The 22,405-nt window shown below is 32.7% G+C and overlaps 1 protein-coding gene across 1 annotated transcript; it reads right to left on the reverse strand.

The window, feature by feature from the left end:
* Window positions 1-7,966: 7,966 nt before the first annotated feature.
* Window positions 7,967-19,714, reverse strand: LOC143242224 (sodium- and chloride-dependent GABA transporter 1-like). The gene is made up of 11 exons (XM_076485592.1): window positions 19,708-19,714; window positions 18,457-18,756; window positions 18,219-18,350; window positions 16,839-16,941; window positions 16,525-16,655; window positions 16,125-16,237; window positions 12,950-13,081; window positions 11,968-12,070; window positions 10,818-10,918; window positions 9,283-9,453; window positions 7,967-8,933 (listed from the first exon to the last, which is right to left on the reverse strand). Exons 1-11 carry the CDS (start codon window positions 19,712-19,714, stop codon window positions 8,886-8,888), a joined length of 1,341 nt encoding a protein of 446 aa, XP_076341707.1. The 3' UTR covers window positions 7,967-8,885.
* Window positions 19,715-22,405: the final 2,691 nt, after the last annotated feature.

Below are 22,405 nucleotides of genomic sequence, written 5' to 3' on the forward strand. Positions count from 1 at the left end.
TATAGACTTTTGAGTGGTTCGCCAGATCTCCAGATTTAAATCCGATTGAACATTGTTGGGACATGTTGTCGAGGTGTGTTATTGAACGGCAGCACTCAGAATGTACAGGAACTCCGACAAGCCCTGCTAGACAAGTGGGCTCCCATACCCCAAGATAACATTGATAGACTGATTTGAAGTGTGCCAAATCGGTGTCAAAAGTGTATCACAGCCCGTGGAAGTCACATTAGATATTGAATGTTTCAAACATTTCTTGAATAAACGCATGTAAACTGTTTAAAGTATTGTATCGTATGGGATATCAGTTTTTGTGATACTAGTCATTTTTTTAATTTTATTTCTCCATGTTTTACACTTCATCACACATTAAAAATGTATATAGATGAAACTGAAATAAGACAAAATATCTAAAAAATAAAAGTATTCTCACATTTGGAACACTGAGATAAATTATATAAGAAAACGTACTTGTTCTTTTAATTTTAGCAGTTTTTTATAGCCGTAAGGAATTTCAGCTTAAACAGCAATACAGAGGTTCCATCTGGTCAATGAAGATATACTTAGAATATTTCACTTCTGTATTTTGCAGTTTTATGAGCGTTTTTTTACCATTAACCTGTGGTAGATGGATCTTCACCAAACTCGGTATGGTGGTTCATTGGGTCCATGGGGGGAAACACATAGACCTTTTGGGGCTTACGGTTTTTATGAGCGTTTCTTTTACAACTACTTCGCCCCTTATTTACCGATCAACACTGAATTTGTCTACGAAGGTTTGTTGAGTCGATGTGAGGATACGTTCAAATTTTCGGTTTTACATTTTGTCTTTGGCAGTTTTTATGGGCGTTTTATACAATTACATATAAGGGAAGCAACTTTTCAAGTCCTTGAATAACCATGAATTTACATAACTTACGTCACTACTTTTTCACTTTTAACACGATAAATATGATACGCATAAGAAAATACATAGGTAAATTCAGGATTTATAACGCAACAGTTTACCCTCTAGTAATAGAGCGCAGACAGCTCACAGTATAACTGTAGGCTCAAAACAGATAAACATAACATAGAAGCAAAATGGAGTATTCAGATCCTAACTTTAAAGACTCAAGTCCCAGTTCTTTCAAAAATTACAAATTTTAAGTAAATGGCAATGGACATCTTCAGATCCAAAGTTTTAAGACTCGAGTCAGATGTTTTCCAAATTTACAAATTCCTCGTAAAGACGACAGTTTAATACAAACTCTTTATTTCTCAGGGTCGTCGTTACGTCGTATTAACTCTATAAACCTTCTATCAATAATTACTTGTTTTCCATGCAATATCTCATGATTATCAAAAACCATAACAATGGCTGAAAATATACTGCACGTAGTAAGTTGATACTACTGCTCTCTATAAATCATGTTCTTAATAATAATATCTGTATTTCAGTTTGAGTCGCCACAGCTGAAAGCAGAGGGTCAAACGGTATAAAATATCTATTCTTTAGGTCTGTATTTTTATTACTGTGTGATATGTATACTTTCATAGAGTTTAAAAACATCCTTTTAATTAAAAACTTTAAAACCAAAATACGTTTTACCTTTCTCACGTTTGTTCTTCAGACTGGATTTCTTAATGGAAAATTAAAACGACAGTTAGAAAATCGTTTGGGATTAGAAATTGCTTTAAGAATATCGTCAAAACAAAAAATATGATTCTTATATATAAATCTTACATCCCTGTATGTACCAGTTTCTGTTAGTCACATCTTAGTTTGTACCAGTTTCAACTAATTACATCTTAGTTTGTACCAGTTTCAACTAGTTACATCCTATTTTGTAATTACTTCTGTTAGTTGCATCCAACTTTTTATCTTTTTCTGCTAGTTACATCTTAGCTTGTACCTCTTTTTTCTAGTTGCATCCTAGTTTGTAACTATTTCTGTCAGTTACATTCTATTTTGTTGTTTTTTTCTGACAGCCTTATCCTAGTGTGTACATGTTTGTATCAACCTCAACAAGATTCTAACCAAGTGTACATTTTTCAAACCAAATTGTAAGTTAATATGATATTTGTCGGTGGTTTTTTATAATAGATTATGAATTGTTAAAGTTCAACGTTCAACACAATAAATTGCATGACAGATGAAGTAAAACTAGTGAGGTTGGTGTTTGAAACCAAAAGCAGTGTGTTATGATTTACTTTCATTTCTTTGACATCCACAGTACCAACATACGAGTATTATGTGATCTCATCCCTCTATGACCTTTGATCTTGTCTTGAATATGATAACGTTTATTGTCACGATAAAACAGACTACACTAATTTAAATTTGCTTTACTGTTTCGGTTGTTATTTATGTTTTCTCTTACAGTAGGTAAGTTATGTCTAGCAATGTGTTAACTGGTTCTTCTTTTTTTGTATTTAGGAGTTGTGTACAGTTATCGAACAACATATCACACTGAGTTTTGACGTTAATGAGTTATTGGAGGTTCCTTTGTTTTCCACTTTTTACCAGAGCACTGTCACCCCTCTCTTCCCTAAACGGCAGTATGGGCTGATATGTGAACTCCATGTGACAACCATATTTTATCTTTTTTTTTTTAAGGAACCGTTCTTCAAATGACATCGATTTAACAGGTTTTGTTGTCTGGCTTAATAGTTTCACTTCAAATAAAAACAAAACAAGCAAACAACCTAAAAGGTACCAATTTGATAATTTAATCAGGAGAATTACAAATAGATATTACAAAAATTGACCTGAAGTCATAACAAAATTTTATACTCTTAATACATCAAGTGATTTATTACGACTTTCTCAATCTATTCAAGTATACACATAATAAAATTTTGAAGGATAGAGTTACCCTTGGAATTTTTTCATGCAGTCTTTCAAAATAACATTATTTAACATGATTAATTAGGCTTGAAGAAAATAAGATAATTCTACTTTATTTTCCAATTGAAATTTGAGATTTATATCTAGAAGTTAGACGTATATAATAAATAAATATATTGTGAGCTTAGAATCAAAATATTTTTAATTTTCGTTTGTTTTGAAATTCGCACAAAGCTACTCGAGGGCTATCTGTGCTAGCCGTCCCTAATTTAGTAGTGTAAGACTAGAGGGAAGGCAGCTAGTCATCACCACCCACCGCCAACTCTTGGGCTACTCTTTTACCGACGAATAGTGGGATTGACCGTCACATTATAACGCCCCACGGCTGGGAGGGCGAGCATGTTTAGCGCGACTCGGATGCGAACCCGCGACCCTCAGATTCCGAGCGCAAGCCTTATCGCGCTCGGCCATGCCAGGCCTTTCATTTTCGAGAAAGGAACTTCAGAAATCGATCTCAAATTGAAGTTACTTGCTCTATCAGAGAGTAAGACGTTTAGGGTCAGTAATATGATTATGTACTAAAAAAAAAGACCTACTGTTACAAATATGATCATATAATAGAGGTAGATCTAGTTTTAGGAATATGATCATGAGCTAAAGGAAAATCCAGTGTTAGCAATACGATCATATACTACAGGAAGACCTAGTGCTAATAAATATGATCATGTACTAAAGTAAAATCTAGTGTTAGTAATATGATCATGAACTATGGATAGATCTTCTCAATTATCATATTACTAACACTAGAGTAAGAACTAGTCAAGGTTCATATCACTAACACTAGAGTAAGAACTAGTCAAGGTTCATATCACTAACACTAGTTCTTACTTTAGTACATGATCATATGACTAACACCATGTGTTTCTTTCGTATATGATCATATTTTTAACATTAGTAACATTATTATGTACTAAAGGAGAATATAGTGTTAGTGATATCATCATCTACTGAAAGAACCTAGGGTTAGTAATATTATCACGTACTGAACATCTAGAGTTAATAATATGATCACGCACTAAAGTAAGACCTGGTGTTAGTAATATGATCATGTACCACAGGAAGATCTAGTATTAGTAATATGTTCATGTTATAAAGGAAGACCATGTGTTAGTAAAATGATTATGTACTAAAGTAAAATCTAGAGTTCGAAAAATGATCATGCAGTAAAGTAAGATCTTGTGTCAGTAATATGATCACACACTAGAGTAAGATCTAGTGATAGTAACACGATTACGTACTAAGGTAAGATCAAGTGTTAGAAATGTGATCCTGAACTAAAGGAAGACCTAATGTTAGTACCGTGATCATGTACTAAAGGAAGATTTATGTTAGTAATATGATCTGTACTAATCGAAGATATAGTGCTAGGAATATTATGATGTATTAAAGGAAACCTAATCTAAGTAATATTCCTAGCACTATACCTAATCTAAGTAATATGATCATTTAACAAAGTAAGATCTAGTGTTAAAAATACGATCATGTACTGAAGATCTAGTTTTAGTAATATGATCACGTTCTGAAGGAAGACCTGGTGTTAGTAATATGATCATGTACTAAAGGAAGATCTTGTTTCAGTAATATGATCATTAACTAAGGATAGATCTAGTGATAGTAATATGATCATGTAATAAAGAAACGCCTAGTGTTATTCATATAATCATGTACTAAACTAAGACCTAGTATTAGTAATGCGAGATTTTTGTCAGTAATATGATCATCTAGTAAAAAGTGTTCTTGTGTTAGTTTTGTAATCATGTACTAAAGGAAGATCTAGTGTTAGTAATATGATAATGAACTAAAGTAAGATCTAGAGTTAGTTATATGATCATGCACCAAAGTAAGTTCTAGTGTTAGTAATATCAAAATATACTAAAGGATGATCTCGTGTTGGTAATATGATTATGTAGTAAATGAAGACCTGGGGTTAGTAATATAATGATGTAGTAAAGGAAGACCTTGTGTTAGTAATATAATCATGTACTAAACAAAGAACTAGAGTTAGTTATATTACCATGTATCAAAGTTAGTAATATCATCATGAACTAAAGATCTAGTCTTAGTAATATAATAATGTACTAAAGAGAAACCAATGTGATCATTGTGATTACATTGATCAATTATGATCATGTAATAAAGGAACACCTAGTGTTATTCATATGATGATGTACAAAACTAAGACCTAGTATTAGTAACAAGATCATCTACCAACGCGAGATTTTTGTCAGTAATATGATCATCTAGTAAAGAGTGTTCTTGTGTTAGTTTTATGATCATGTACTAAAGTAAGATCTAGTGTTATTCAAATGATTATTTAGAAAAGTAAAATCTAGTGTTAGTAATATGATCATATACTAAAGGAAGATCTAATGTTTGTAATATGATCATGAATTAATATAAGATGCAGTGTTATTAATAAGATCACGTACTAATGAAAGACCTATTGTTACCAAGATGATCACGTACTAAAGGAAGTTCTAATGTTAATTACACGATCATTTACAAAATGAAGATGTATTGTTAGTAATATGATCATAAACTAACGTAAGATCTAGGGTTAATAATATGACCATTGAGTGAGGACGACCTAGTGTTAGTAATATGATCACGTACTAGAGTATGATTTATTGTGATAAGTCACGTACCAAAGGAAGACCTAGTGTTAGTGATATGATCATGTGTTAAAGGATGATCTAGTGTTAGTGATATGATCATGTAGTATAGGAAGACCTAGAGTTAAAATATGATAATGTACTAAAGGAATATCCAATGTTAATAATAAAATCTTGTACTAAAGATCTAGTGCTAGCAACATCATAACGTACAAAAGGAACATCTGGTGTTAGTAATATGATCATGTACAAAAGAAACATCAAGTATTAGTAAAATGATCATGAAGTAAAGTAAGATCTAGTATTGGCAATATCATCATGAACTAAAGAAAGACCTTGTGTTTGTAATGTCATCATGTAATAAAGGAAGACGTAATACGGTCATGTATTAAAGGAAGAACTAGAGTTAGTAATATCATCAAGTACTAAAGGAAGACCAGGTGTGAGTAATATGATAATGTACTAGAATAAAATCTAGTGTTACTAATTTGATCATGAACAAAAGGAAGACCTATGGTTAATAAGGTGATCATGCACTAAAGTGAGACACATTGTTAGTAATATGATCATGACCTATTCTAAGATACAGATATAGTGTGAGTAATATGATCATGAATAAAGTAAGATCTAGTGTTAGTAGTGTGATCACGTATTGAAGATCTAGAGTTAAAAATATGATCATGTTCTCAAAAAAATATCAAATATTATGAATGTGATCATGTACTAGAGGAAGATTTAGAGTTAGTAAAATGATCATGTGGGAAATTAAGACCGAGTGTTTGTAATATGATCATATATATATACCAAAGGACAATTGAGTATAATAATATGATCTTGTGATAAAGAAAGATCTATTGTTAGTGATATGGTAATGTAGTGAAGGAAGACATAGTTTTAGTAATATGATCAGTAACTAAAGGTAGGTCTAGTGTTAGTAATATGATCATGTATTAAAATACGACTTAGTGTTAGTTATATGATCAAATACTAAATTAAGATCTAGTGTTAGTAATTTGATCATGTAATTAAGTGAGATATACTATCAGAAAGGAAGACCTGGTATTAGTAATATGTTCAAATACTAAAGAAAGATCTAGTTTTAGTCGTATGATGATGTACCAAAGAAACACCTAATGTTTGTAATATGATCATGAATTAATGAACGACCTAGTGTTAAAATATGATCATGTACTAAATGAAGGTATACTGTTAGTTATATGATCATGTACTAAATGAAGCTATACTGTTAGTAATATGATCATGTACTAAAGGAAGACCTAGTGTTAGTAATATAATCATGTAATAAAAGATGATCTAGTATTAGTAATATCATCATGAAGTAAAGGAAGACCTAGTGTTAAAATATGATCATGTACTAAATAAAGGTATACTGTTAGTAATATGATCATGTACTAAATGAAAGTATACTGTTAGAAATATGATCATGTACTAAAGGAAGACCTAGTGTTAGTAATATAATCATGTAGTAAAAGATGATCTAGTATTAGTAATATCATCATGTAGTAAAGGAAGACCTAGTGTTAAAATATGATCATGTACTAGAGAAATATCTAGTGTTACTAATATGGTCTTTTATTAAAATTCTAGTATTAGTTATATGATCACGTACAAAAGTAAGAAATGGTGTTAGTAATATAATCATGTGCTAAAGGAGGGCCTAGTATTAGTAATATGATGACGTACTAAAGGAAGATTAGGCGTGAGTAATATTATCATATAAAAGAGTATATTTAGTGTGAGTAATATGATGAAGTACTAAAGGAAAACCTACTGTTAGTCATATGATGATGTACTGAAGGAAGATCCAATGTTAGTGATATCATCATGAACTAACGTAAAATCTAGTGTTAGTAACATGATCATGTACATAAGGAAAAATCTAGTGTTGGTAATATGATCACGTACTAAAGGAAGACCTAGTGTTAAAAATATGATCATGTACTAAAGATTTAGTGTTAATAATATGGTCATGCAGTATAGGAAGATCTAGTGTCAATAATATGGTCACGTACTAAAAACCTATAGTTAGTAATATGATCGTGTACTAAAGTAAAATCTGGTGCTAGAAATATGATCATGTACTACAATAAAATCTGGTGTAAGCATTATGATCATGTACTAAAGTAAGATTTAGTTCTAGTAATATGATCACGTACTAAAGATGTAAGTAAGAAATATTATCATGCACAAATGGAGGACCTAGTGTTAAAAATATGTACATGCACTAAATGAAAGCCTACTCTTAGTAATATGATCACGTAGTAAAAAAAAAAAATATTCTTTGTAATGTGACCATGTACTAAAGAAAGACCTAGTTTTAATAATGTGATGAAGTACTAAAGGAAGATTTGGTTTTAAAAATATGATCACCTACTGAACATCTAGTGTTAGTAATACGATCATGTAGTAAAGAAAGACCTAGTGTTAGTAACATGATCATGTACTAAAGTAAGATCTAGTATGAGTAATATGATCATGTACTAACTAAGATCTAGTGTTAATAATATGATTATGTAGTAAAAGAAGACCTAGTGTTAGCAATATGATCATGCACTAAAGGAAGATCTAGTGTTCGCAATATAGTCAGGTACGAAAGATCTATTGTTAATAATACGGTCACGTGCTAAAGGAAGATCTAGCGTTGGAAATATGACCACGCACTAAAGGAATACCTTGTGTTAGTGATACGATCATGTAGTAAAGGCAGATGTGGTGTTAGTAATATGATAAAGTACTAAAGGAAGATCTAGTATTAGTAATGTGATGATGTACTAAAGAAAGACCAGGTGTGGGTAATATGATCATGTATTGAAGGATTCTCTAGTGTTAGTAATATAATTATGTAATAAAGGATGATCTAGTGTTAGTAATATGATGATGCACTAATGTAAGAACTAGTGAAGTGATACGATGGTGTACTAAAGGAAGCCTAGTGTTAAAATACAATTATGTACTAAAAGAAAATCTAGATTTAGTAATATAATCATGTACTGAAAGAAGACCTGGTGTTAGTAATATTGTCATTTTCTAAAGGAAGATCTAGTGTTAGTAATATAATCATGAATTAATGGAAGACTAATGTTAAAAATATTATCATATATCAAACAAAGATCAAGTGTTAGTAATAAGATCACGTACTAAAGAAGGATCTAGTCACTAGATCAATTATACGTTGACAATCCAAGAAATACTTCACATTTAAATGTTAAAAAGTCTATGAATCTAGTGTTAGTAATATGATCACATAGACTTTTTAACATTTAAATGTGAAGTATTTCTTGGATTGTCAACGTATAATTTCCAATGTTTGACAGTTGATTCATTTGAGTTTTGGGAAGCTCGAAATCTTCACCAAGTGCCTTTTTTTATTTCTTGGAAGGTCGAAGTGTAGGAGTTATGCCAGCAATCAGCCGCTGAAATGAAAAAAACAACTAATTCAATAGTTGAGGTATAACTTCCTAATCTGAATATTAACCTCATTTATCATCATAAATATTATACCTGGAAATATTAACATAAATGATATTTATACGTAAAGAAACTGGTGTATCTTAGTAATATTTTATTTGTCAACTTTGAGACTGTCTCTATAGTCAATATAAGTGTTGAAAATCTACTACAATATGATCATATACTAAAGGAGGATCTAGTGTTAGTAATATGATTATGTACTGAAGGAAAACATGATAATAAGTTTCAGTATAAATAATTTATCAATAATATTTAAAATTTTACTTTTGATAAAGACGAAAAGCAACTCACGTCCTTAAGAGAACCTGGTGTTACCAGCATAAAATGAAAAGCATATAACGGAATCCATAACATTGAAGCCAGGGCTATCCCCCAGCCTAAGACTTCTCCCCACCAAGGATAAACGTAAGTCTCTGCATACACCAAAGGCTTGTATCTCATAACTGAAAACAGGAATATTCCCTAAAGGAAATATGTATTTAGAATTAGAAAAAAAACATTCTCTGGTTCTCTGAATGAAACTGAAATAAAATTGAACATAATTTGTGTATATATATATATATATATTAGCTACTAAAGATAAGGTATTTATTTATATGATTTTGATACTGTGAGAAACGTAACTGAGTTAACATAATGCCAGTTTTATCGAGTAAGTGAGAAAAATGATCTGTTATCACAATTAACATATAGTATTCTCACTTGCTGAATGTTCAAGGTTCATTTCGTTACTTACAGTGAACAAATGTACAAATCCAGGTCCTCCATTATCCATAAATACTTTTATAACTCCACCATAGGTGAGGGTCAATACAGTTTACCGTAACTGAGATATGGCGTGGCTGTTTATGTCAATGTCAGTGGCCGAAATAAATAATACTATTATGCAATCTGTTGTGCTGAAATACAACTAGTTCTCAATATCAGAGGTGGCGATTGAGGCTCATGAAATATTTCGCCATCTATTGAATGACACCTCAAACAAAAATCAATAAAAAATTCACACTTCGGGTTTGGTTTGTTTTGAGTTTCGTGCAAAGCTACATGAGGTGTATATGCGCTAGCCGTCCATAATTTAGCAGTGTAAGACTACAGGGAAGGCAGCTAGTCATCATCACCCTCCTCCAACTCGTGAGCTTCTCTTTTACGAACGAATAATGGAATTGACCGTTACATTATAACGTCCCCACGACTGAAAGGACGAACATATTTGGTGTGACGGGAATTCGAACCCACGACCCTCAGATTACGAGTCGATTGTCTTAACCACCTGACCGTATCGGTCCTACATTTTGTGTATTCAAGATTTAAACAATTATAAAAATAATTGTGGTATGTGTAGCCATCATTTCTTTATCACATAATTATAAATAAAAGTACTGTGCGCTCAACATGAACAGGACTTTCAGTATGTCAAGATCCTGATTATATACTTATTGATAAATGTTTTAAATGTAATACTAAAATTGCGGTTGTTAAAACTAAATTTAATTTTCAATGAACGGTGCCATCTTTAACACATAAAACATTAATGTTTATATCAGAATTGTGCCTTTTCAACCCTGAAAGGTGCCACAAACAAACTCCGATATCAGAGTTGAATTCAACAATCATAGAAATCTATCCTTAAATTTTCATTATTCCAGTTGGATTTTCAGTCGAATTTCGTCCTCTTCTTCTTGGAAAGGAGTCTGTGGCATTTAGGTGAGGACGTTTCTGGGACCAAACCCGAACTCACCATTAACGTACCAATAATCGCGTGCTGATATAATCCACTAATTCCAATGTTATACTGTTATTGGTAATATAGGGGGTATCAAACTTACCAAACAAATGGCTGGAGAGACAAAAACCCAGGTAGCGAGGAAGTACCAGTTAGGCCGATATCCTGTCATCTCTTCAATGTTGCTAGACAACCTTTTTACACCTGCAATAATTTATTGTTATTAATATTTTAACAAATTTATTGTTTTACTGGTTGTTACCTTCACGTAAAAAAACCACTTGACATAAAACTTGAATTAAATCAAATCTACAAATTAAAAGTGTATTTGTTAATTAATAGTTCAAAGTTTATAATGAAAACAACTGAAAATCCCACAAAAGATTAAAAACAAAAAAAGACCCTGGTGGTTAGGGCGCTCGACTCGTAAACTGAGGGTCGTGGATCCGAATCTCCGTTAAACGAAACATGCTCGCCCTTTAAGCCATGAAGGCATTATAAAGTGATGATTAATCCCACCATTCGTTGGTAAAAGAGTATCCCAAGAGTTGACGGCGAGTGGTGACACCTAGCTGCCTTCTCTCTAATCTTATACTACTATATTAGTGATGCTAGCGCAGACAGTCCTTATGTAACCTTCGCAAATTTAAACAAAACAAAAGGTAAGAAGATAATTTAAAGGATGAATAGCGAATCTGATCCTTTGTGGTGATAAAGTTAAAAAAAACTAGAAAAAGTGAAGCGAAGAAAAAATTAAGTTGTTAAAAACTATTGGCTTTTGAGTACAATAATACAAGGATTAAATGTAACGAATAATTAACTATCATCTCTGAAGTGAAACTTGAGTAAGACACAATCTTCTACGGTTAACTTGAGAATAATATATCATCATCTTTAGGAGAGCTTGCACATGGTACAACAGCACATTCTAGAGTTAATTTCAGAATAATATATCATCATCTTGGATATAGCACATCAGCACATTCTAGGGTTAACTTGAGAATAATACAACAACATATTTTAAGGGTAACTTGCATATAGTACAACAGCATGTTCTAGGGTTAACCTGCATATAATAAGATACCACCCTTCAAGATTAACTTGTTTATTGTACAACAGCTCCTCCTAAGATTAACATACGTAAAATACATCATCACATTCTACAGAACAGAATAACAACATATAAATAAACAGATATATTAGAAGTGGGAAGTGACGTAAGAAATAATGCAGGACATGAATTTGAAACTTACCATAAACCCATGTAATAGCTATAGTTTGAAAGAATACAATGAAGAGTAGAGTCATTCCACTGGCAGAATAACAATCCATTATTTGAAATATGTACATGCCCCCCTGAAAAGTAAAAAGATTATTTTAGTGACTAATACAATCAGTTTAAAGAAATCCAATCAGAATTATTTATTAACAGTTTCGTTTTTATTAAATATATTTCATTACAAGTTACAGTTTTCATATTCTAGATACAAGATAACACCATGGTAAAGCCACAGAAATAAACAGATATATCAGAAATGGAACGTTACTGAATAAATATAATAGTATTGGGAGTTGTGCTTATGGTAAGTTTTATTTATTACGTCATTTTTACAGTGAATAAGATTTGTTTTAGACTACCCACCCAATATTAGACATCATGCACTACACACCCAACATAAGTCTTCATGAGACATCACACATTATCATGAGACATCATGCACTACACATCATCATGAGACATCATGTGCTACACATCATCATTAGACATCATGCATTACACATCATCATGAGACATCATGCAATACACATCATCATTAGATCACGTACTACACATCATGCATACTAAACATTAAACATCATTACATCACGTACTACACATCAACATCAGACATCATGCACTACACATCATCATTAGACACGTTACATACTAAACACTAAACATTTGACATCATGTGCTACACATCATCATTAGACGTCATGTACTACAGACCAATCATTACATAACAAATTGAGATAGTTATAGATATCTTTCTACAGGAACTAACATCTCACTCTACAGCAGTACCTTACTGTTATCATCATTGACGCCATTAATTATGACGCCATTACTGAAGACATCTTGGATAAGATGACGGCTTGAGGAACTTTTTTTTTTGACAGACAAATGAAACATCTACCATAATGATAGCTTCCTTTTACTCGTTTATTGATTTTTTTAAATATTATGGAACATACCTTAGTGACCATTGGTAGGCCTAACATGTATAAGATGATAACAATTACTACGGTAAAAACTTCTCTTCGCGGTCTCAAAAGAGATGGCCATTCGTCCACGATCCCTGTGATGAAAGTTTCCACGGTGCAGAACTGAAAAACAAAAACTGACCAATATCAGTACACATGTTGTCATAACATACAGATCAAAGTAACTTAATAACATAGTTAGACAGATCTATATAAATTGTATATGTACACTGCTAACCAAAATCTTAAGATCAATGAACAAAAAGAGAAAATATGCATTTTGCGTTGTTAGACTCAACCACATATTTGAGTGGAGCTTCGATAAAAGACAATAAGAAAAGGGAAAATAAAAAACTTTTTTAGCATTTAATAGGAAAAATGTGAACACTATGAAATTAGCCTAAATACTAGTTGATCAAAAGTTTAAGACCGTACTGAAATGAAGCGTTAATCGGTAAACACGAAACGAAATTTAGTCATTTGTGTTCAAGCATTAGTATTGTCAACATCTTCCACTCGCATCTCCTGTGTAACATTGGGTACAAACATGCCAAAGGCAAAAAAGTTGACAGAGTTTGAACGTGGCAGCATTCTCGAACTGCAAAATTAAGGTATCTCTCAACATGCCATCGCTGGTGAGACTGGGCGTAGTAAAACTGCTGTTGCAAATTTCTTAAAAGATCCTGAGGAATATGGAACGAGAATTTCAAGTGGTCAGCCCAAAAATATTTCGCTGGCGTTGAGTAGGAGGATTCGACGGGTTGTCCGGCAAGACAACAGCCAATCGTCGAACCAGATTAAGGCCCTTACGGACACAGAATGCAGCTCAAGAACAATAAGACGGCACCTACGAGAGAAAGGTTTTAAAAATGATAAACGTCTTCAAAGGCTACGCCTCCTTCCACACCACGAAACAGCTCAGTTAAACTTTGCTGAGAAGCACCAAACATGGGGCGTAGAAATGTGGAAGAAAGTTTTGTTTTCCGATGAGAAAAAAGTTAACCTGGACGGTCCAGATGGCTTACAACGTTACTGGCACGATAAGGATATCACACCAGAGAAAGTTTCTACACGACACAGTGGAGGAGGTTCCATCATGATCTGAGGTGCTTTCTCCTTCCATGGAACAATAGAACTCAGATTATTCAGGGGCGTCAAACACCAGCTGGCCACATTAGCATGTTGGCGAGAGCATCCTTATTGACTGAAGGTTCCCGCTTGTGTGGAAATACCTGGATCTTTCAGCAAAACAACGCTGCAATCCACAATGCCCGCAGGACAAAGGACTTTTTCATGGCGAATAACGTGATTCTTTGGGACCATCCAGCGTGTTCGCCCGAACTGAACCCCATTGAAAATGTTTGGGGGTAGATGGCAAGGAAAATCTATAGAAATGGACGTCAATTTCAAACAGTGCATGATATTCGTAAAGCCATCTTCACCACTTGGAATAATATACCAGCCAGCTTTCTGCGAAATCTTATATCGACCATGTCAAAGCGAATGTTTGCAATTATTCGCAATGACGGCTGTACAACTCACTAATGAGATCTCTTATTGGGCATTTCCTACCCTGTTTAGAACTTCTTTTTGGTATGGTCTTAAACTTTTGAGCAGCTAGTATTTAGGTTAATTTCATAGTGTTCACATTTTTCCTATTAAATGCTAAAAGGTTTTTTATTTTTATTTTCCCTTTTCTTATTTTCATGTTTTGAAGCTCTACTCAAATAAGTGGTTGAGTCTAACAACGCAAAATGCATATTTTTTCCTTATGTCAATTGGCCTTAAGATTTCGGTCAGCCTTGTATATATATTTAGTGAATTAATGTTTTATATAATAAAGTTTCAAACACACGTGTTATTATTTAGTTTGATAACGTAATACTTCATCTTGCGTGAGAGGACGTTTTAAGTTATAAGTTTCTGAAATAGAAGTTTATCTCTATGGATCACTGAAGAATGGTACTTTGAAATTTCTTACATATTAAAATACTTAACCAGCGATAAATTGTTAAACAATATGTGGTTTCGCATCCATTGTTTGATTTGTTAGATATAAAATAGAACATAATGTAAACTCATGTGACGTGCAGCAACAAGTATATGTGCCACACAACAAACGTGTGTTAGAGGTCGCAGTTGAAACATACAACAATCTGAAACTAGGACTAGAATAAAGTGGTGAAATTTGTCGCAGGTATCAACCACGTAACTCATTAGTGACATATGTAACAACTTACAAACATATGTAGCAACTGCAAGAGGTATTAACTATGTAGTTGATATAGTTCATTACTGTGACATGTGGCACATAACTAAAAAATGTAACACGTAACAGCCATGTAACTTGTTGCTAATAAATGTAACACGTAACAGCCATGTAACTTGTTACTAATATATGTAACACGATAGGAAAACTTAGGAGGTATCCATCGTGTAGATGATATCTGTTATATGTAGCAAGTTACATACAATTGTAGGATGTAGCATACACATGTATTAACAATTGTATTGTAACTCGACACATGACTTGCAACCAAATGTTTGATAGGGCAGAGGAGGAAATAAAATATATGATATTAGCAACACACCAGAAGGGCTAGTTTTGTTAAACTGAAAAATTATATGTTACACGCACACCAGGGAATAATATATGGGAGTCATGGAGTAAAACAGTTCGTAGCTTCTACCGTTAGCTCCTGTTGCTACTCAGGTTGTCAGTGCAATTAATGACAATGATATCCTTTCATTTTATCAACTACAAGTTTCACAAATTTCACGTACTAGCCTTACGTTCATTGAGGGATTGGCAGAATTTCTAAATCCCAGAAAACAGTCGCAACTTGCTAATTGTTTTCCCCTTACCTATCGGTTCTCTCGTATATCTCTTGTTATTTGTTGAAATGTGTAATTGGGTAAAATGTAACGGACGTACTAAATAACACCCGCACGTTAACGTTACTCACGTTTTTATACTGCTGAAATTGTTTATTTCACTTCCAAGGAGATTCCATACGTTGAACCACGCATAAGACGTTAAAACTCCCACCAAGCAAACGATAAGAGAAACGTATAAATTTGAAACAAAAACGAAAAGACAGTGTTTAATCTCTGAATATTTCACAATGTTGACGTACATTAACACATAAACATATTATCTGCTCACCTGACTATTTATGCCCAGGACTACCAGCATGAAGAAGAATACAGTTGCCCATAGAGGTGAACTTTGCAACTGTGAAACAACTTCAGAGTAGGTGATGAATGCCAACCCTGGACCTGAAGAAAATACACCATGTTAGATTATACTAAACAAGGACCGTGTTTGTACTCTGAAAATAACACAGCAGGTCACCGTCTGATAATACTTAGTGTATATTAAGATGTTGATGCACTGTAACTTAACAATAGACGTTTCATTTTAAATGTTTCAGAACCAAGATTAAAAAAAAATATATTAATAAAGTTTGTTCTGAAATATTCTGTTACACGTTGATTTTGTACAGAAACAGAATTTTTAGTGTTTATATAAACAACTGAAGCACTAGAAGCCTGAATTATCTTACCGGACTTCACAACGTCAGCAACTTCAGTCCCGTCACCTTTCAAGTAGGCCATGTGTCCGAGGACGGAAAATACAACGCTACCAGCAAATATACTGGTAGCAGGGTTAATAAGACAAAGAATATATCCGTCTCTAGAAATAAAGATAGAGAAACAATAATGAATGTGTGCAAAGTGTACAATAATATCCATGGAAACAGAAACACTGAAAGAATAACGAGACAGAATTATTACATTATTGAACATTTTGTGCAAATCATTGTTAAATAATTAAATTAAAACATAAGAAAACATTTCTTAAGAGTTTGTTTGTTACCGGAAGAAGTTGTGGCTAAACTTGTTGTAACTTCCAAGAGTTACGACGGAACAGAAACCAACACCAAAGGTGAAAACACTTGCGTTCCTGCTGTCACCCAGACCTAATAACATTAATACAATAAATTAATACTGATTACAAAGAGTTCACTTCTTTAAATTTAACACTAATTTAGTTTCGTTTCGTTTTGATTAAAGAATTATTAACTAGTATTAAAGCTTGATAGCAAATAAACGAAAAAAAAAGTCGCTTAACAGTTACTGATTAACAATGACACTGTTTCACTAAAGACGTAAACTATAGCTTCATTAGATGGGAAGTTTTATTTGTTGCCCAGCCTGGTTGTTAGTGTTTGTCTTCAGCGTCAGGGGCATTAAAATGTACGATTAATCCCACTATTCGTTGGTAAAAGAATATGCCATTGGTTCTGTCCAACAACCTTTAACATCTAACATTAATATTTACTGGTGTTTATATCGTATATGAATGTAATAATGATAACATTGGTATATTAATATAATAACAATAACACTTAAATCTCAATATAGTAACAATAACATTTAAATCTCAATATAATAACAATAACATTTATATAAGAATATAATGACAATAACATTTATATGTGAATGTAATAACAAATACATTTGTATATGAATATAATTGCAATAACATATATGAATATAATAACAAATACACATTTATATATGAATGTAATAGCAATAACATTTATATATGAATACAATAACAATAACATTTTATATATGAATATAATAACAATAACATTAGGTATATGAATGTAATAACAATAATTGAGTATATGAATGTAATAACAATAACATTAGTATATGAATGTAATAACAATATCATAAACGAACCTTGGGATCCAAAAGTTTGTCAAATTGTGGACTAATGTAAAAAGTAGTCCATCTCCAGCGCCCTCTAACGTCACTCCACGAATAAAAGAACGATTAGAATGACGTATGGAGTGACTGCTGACACCTCAATAATCTGCAAACAATGAACAAATAATAAAGTAAAACAGTCCGAAGATATGAAATAATTAATGCCAGAAACATTAAAGATTATTGGATTAAATAAAAGGTGATGTTTTCTTATGATTACTGTAATTGTGTTTTTTATGTCGTTAGGTGATGTTTTCTTATAATTACTGTAATGGTGTTTTATGTCGTTAGGTGATGTTTTCTTATGATTACTGTAATGGTGTTTTATGTCATTAGGTGATGTTTTCCTTATAATTACTGTAATGGTGTTTTATGTCATTAGGTGATGTTTCTCTTATGATTATTGTAATGGTGTTTTATGTCATTAGGTGATCATTCCTTGTGATTCAAGGCATTAGAAGTAAACAACAATAGCTACCTTTAAAGATAGGAACTAAATTCCAGACCCCGATACCACCAACGCTGAGGTACTGACCAATGGCCACTTCCAGGAAGAATAGAGGAGCAGCACACAAGACTAAACAGATGAGGTAGGGAAACAAAAATGCCCCTAAATAACAAACAACAACATATAATCCATTAGAACCATCGATTTAACATTTAGTAAGGCAAAGGTTTCATGTATATTATGTTGGATTAAACCACAAGACACATACCTCCACCATTTTCATAACACAAGTATGGAAATCGCCATACGTTTCCAAGGCCGACAGCGTAGTTTATAGAACTTAAAACAAAGTCCAGTTTTCCTTCCCATTCCCAACGTTCTGGTTCTTTCTCCTTATCTGGACTTGTTACCGACTGGGTAATTTCATCAGGTATTGTGATCACTACCGACTGATTCATTTCATCGGGTATTGTGATCATTTCCACTCCATTTTCTACACTGACGGTTTCTGATGTTTCATTTTCAGGAGATATGTTATCCAAAGACGTTACTTTAACACAAGCAAATGCTGTAAAAAACAAAATACACTATCAAGACATATATGTATATATATATATATATAGTTGAAAAAGCATACAGTTATATACATGTATAGTTGAAGCGATGAAGAAATAAACACACCTCAGAAAACCAGTAAAATAAATTTGTTTAAGTGTTCTATTTCATTTATTCCATTAGACACAACTTCTACGTGCACCCACACCCTAAATTGTTTCATTTAAAACCATTTTCATGTGCACATATACACAATAATTTATCCAGGGAGACATTAATTCAGTGCAATCAAATGCATTATGTAACTGTACGTTCCAAGAGATGTCACTTATGTATATTTACGTTTTATTCAAGTAGATCAATTTTTAAGTTTCGTTTGTTAAAATTTTTATATTTTAAACTGCCACAATTTCTTCTTTGTTTATATGTTTTCTAAATTTCTTAAACAAACTTTCAAACATAAAAAACCTAGAAATGAAATTCAGAAAGATAATATTAAATCTGACAATATATTTAACAAAATAATTCCAACATTGCAAAGTCGTTGTTATCCTTATGTACATTTATTAAAGCCAGGATTGGTCAGAAATTAGGATTTCTCTTCGTTCTGCACTTTATTGGTTGATTTTCTGTTCACCCTTTGATTTAATAAAGCAGTAAGTAAAAACCATGAACAGTAGAGTGGAAAGGTGTTTTCTGTTGTTTGTTGTTGTGTGAAGTTCATGTCCCGTGCTTCAAACGTTCACTCTTTTCCCGAGTTAGTTAATATAGTAGTCCTAATATATTCTTAAGTGAGATTTGAAAGTGAAAAAACTCTGCCCCGTAGCAATTTTTATTTCCTTGACGTCATGACAGGTCTGTTAAAGAAAAGTTACCAAAATCTGAAGGTCGTTTTGTCGGTCAGTTCTGTTTGTGTCTCAATAAAATGTACATAACAAAACATTTACTTATGATTTGATTGTACCTTCCATATGTTAGATATCAATAGTTAGACACTTAAGGTGTAGTGTTCACTTCCAACCGTTAACAACAACAACAAAAACAAAACATTTACTTATGATTTGATTGAACCTTCCATATGTTAGAATATCAATAGGTAGTCGCTTAAGGTGTAGTGTTCACTTCTTACCGTTATAACACCAACAACAAAACAACATTTACTTATGATTTGATTGTACCTTCCATATGTTAGAATATCAATAGGCAGTCGCTTAAGGTGTAATATTGACCTTCAGTTGATCGGAGAACAAAACCAGTAATCTGAGAAGTGATATTGGCTATGTGTTGAGATAAAATATTCATTCAGTGTTGTTGAGTTTATCAACAAGTGCGAATAATGAATGACGTGTAGTGATTTGTTTATAAAAAATGCGACGATTTGTCCTGATTTCTTTGAGTATTACAATTTGAACAATTGTTAGTCAAGTCTAGCACTACAACACTTGCAAATGTGTTTACAGTTATGAAACTTGAAATAGTGGTTATAAAATAAATTGAAACACTTAAGGTAAGTACATGTACCTCTTTTACTGTTATGTATGTTTTAGGTTAAGATTAAAACACAGCCGGCTTCATTTCGATACTAAATGTGAATCGTATTTGATTAACAAAGATATATAAAATAAACACGTCTTTCGCTTCATAACAAAACCTGTCACGTCATCTAATACATGGCCTCAAATGAAAATCTGGTGGACAAAAAGAATGGTGTGTCTTACTGTTAGACATACATTAATACTAAAATGTCGTTCTTCGCCAGCTGATGTAATTAATACCATTTCCTTTAGCATAGTTAGTTTAATGTTTCATATGCGATAAACAACAGAAATAACCGTATTTCTTACTAAATATTATTAAACACAAAGATTAATACATTTGACTTATAACAACAAAACAGGAACGAAACGTTTCATATTCCAAGCTGGTAAAAAAACTGTGTCGATAACGATGTGATATTCAGTTTTAAAAATTTGATTTGTATTCCAACCATTTGTTTTAAAGGCGGGTAATCTCACCTGGAAACCAATGCTATAGCTGTTTCTTACAATGGAAAATGTGATATGAAAACGAGAAAAAACGTTACAAAAGACACCGAATGTTGTGTTCTCTTTCTTCTCGTTTAAATAAAATTACCCAATTGCTTTTTTTCTATGGTTTATTCTCGTATTGTAGGTGATGTTCACTATACTATTTTTGCCTGTTTGTTATTATACTTTAAGAGTAAAATATTTCCTCTATTATAAAACACTTACGAAAAAAAACACAAACAACTATGAAGGCTGTTGAAATAAATCTGTGCATCTAAAAGCACAGAAACAAAAGTAAGCACCTCCGTATTCACATACCAATTTCCGCATCTGCACGAGAATTTACGAAATAAGCACCTACACGCACGCCTATACTGGTAATGGAATATATAAAATAAGCACCTGTGCCGTCATTTAGAAATTTATGCACTTTCACGTGCGTGTACGAAGGCAAGTTCATGTGCGTTGATCTACCAATTTATCTATCTGTGTGCAAATGTGCTAAAATAAGTATTTCTTTAAACCTGCATGTACCAATTTACACATTACTGTGCCCATTTACGAAAATAAACATCTGCACGCGTGTCTACAAGCTTAGTATTTATCGTGCTCATATACTTTGATAAACTCCTAGACGCAAGTCCAAAAATAAGCACCTGCGCGCTCATCTAAGAAGTACAACACCTGCGAGTATGTCTACCAATTTAATAATTTCTGGCAAAAATAACAAAATAAGAATCTGTGCGCGCATCTAAGATATTCAATACTTGATATGGCATTTATCAATTAATTAACTTCGCTAACATTTAACAGAACAAGCATCTATGCGAGCTTCCACAGAATTAACACCTGCACGCTCAACTACAAAATTAACACTTGCGCGAGAATGTTGCAATTTACCCACCAGTCCTCGTATATTGGAAAATAAGCACATGCGCGCGCATTTTAATTTCGCACAAAGCTACTCGAGGGCTATTTGTGCTAGCCGTCCCTAATTAAGCAGTGTAAGGCTAGAGGGAAGGCAACTAGTCATTGCTACCCACCGCCAACTCTTGGGCTACTCTTTTACCAACGAATAGTGAGATTGACCGTTACATTATAACGTCCCAAAGACTGGGAGGGCGAGTATGTTTGGTGCGACGGAGATTCGAACCCGAATACCTGATCATGCCGGGCCTTCGTTAGTTTAAACAATATCGAAAATTCATAGAATCTTATTTATTTCCTAAAATAATTTGTCTACAAATTGGAAACACATTATGGCCCATATTATTGATTAGGATTGATAAGAAAACACTTTAATGTTTTAAATTTTTAAATTTTAAACTTTTCCGAGGCTATAACATCACTTCCGCGGTAGAAGAGTGTTAAATATTAGGATTTGCAAAGCTAAAGTAACGGGTTGGATTTTCCTCAGTGTACATCGCAAATAGCTCATGTGGCTTTGATGTAAGAAAACATACATAAACACAATAGAACACCATCATCGGTTTTCACTATATTTGATACATACTTTGGTTAAAAAGGGAAACGTGTCATTTCAACGCAAGAGGTTATATTCTAAACATACATGCATATGTATATACACACACATGTATATAAAATTATTAGTATTCTACAATGAATAAATTAATC

Source organism: Tachypleus tridentatus, unplaced genomic scaffold (genome assembly GCF_004210375.1).
Source record: "Tachypleus tridentatus isolate NWPU-2018 unplaced genomic scaffold, ASM421037v1 Hic_cluster_2, whole genome shotgun sequence".
NCBI lineage: Eukaryota > Metazoa > Arthropoda > Merostomata > Xiphosura > Limulidae > Tachypleus > Tachypleus tridentatus.

Excerpts from the sequence above, each read along its gene's own strand:
- LOC143242224 (XM_076485592.1), bottom strand. Across the intron at positions 16,942-18,218 it reads TTTAGTTCCTATCTTTAAAG|GTCTGGGTGACAGCAGGAAC; the intron begins GTAGCTATTGTT and ends TAATGTTATTAG. Across the intron at positions 16,238-16,524 it reads TGCTGACGTTGTGAAGTCCG|GTCCAGGGTTGGCATTCATC; the intron begins GTAAGATAATTC and ends TATTTTCTTCAG.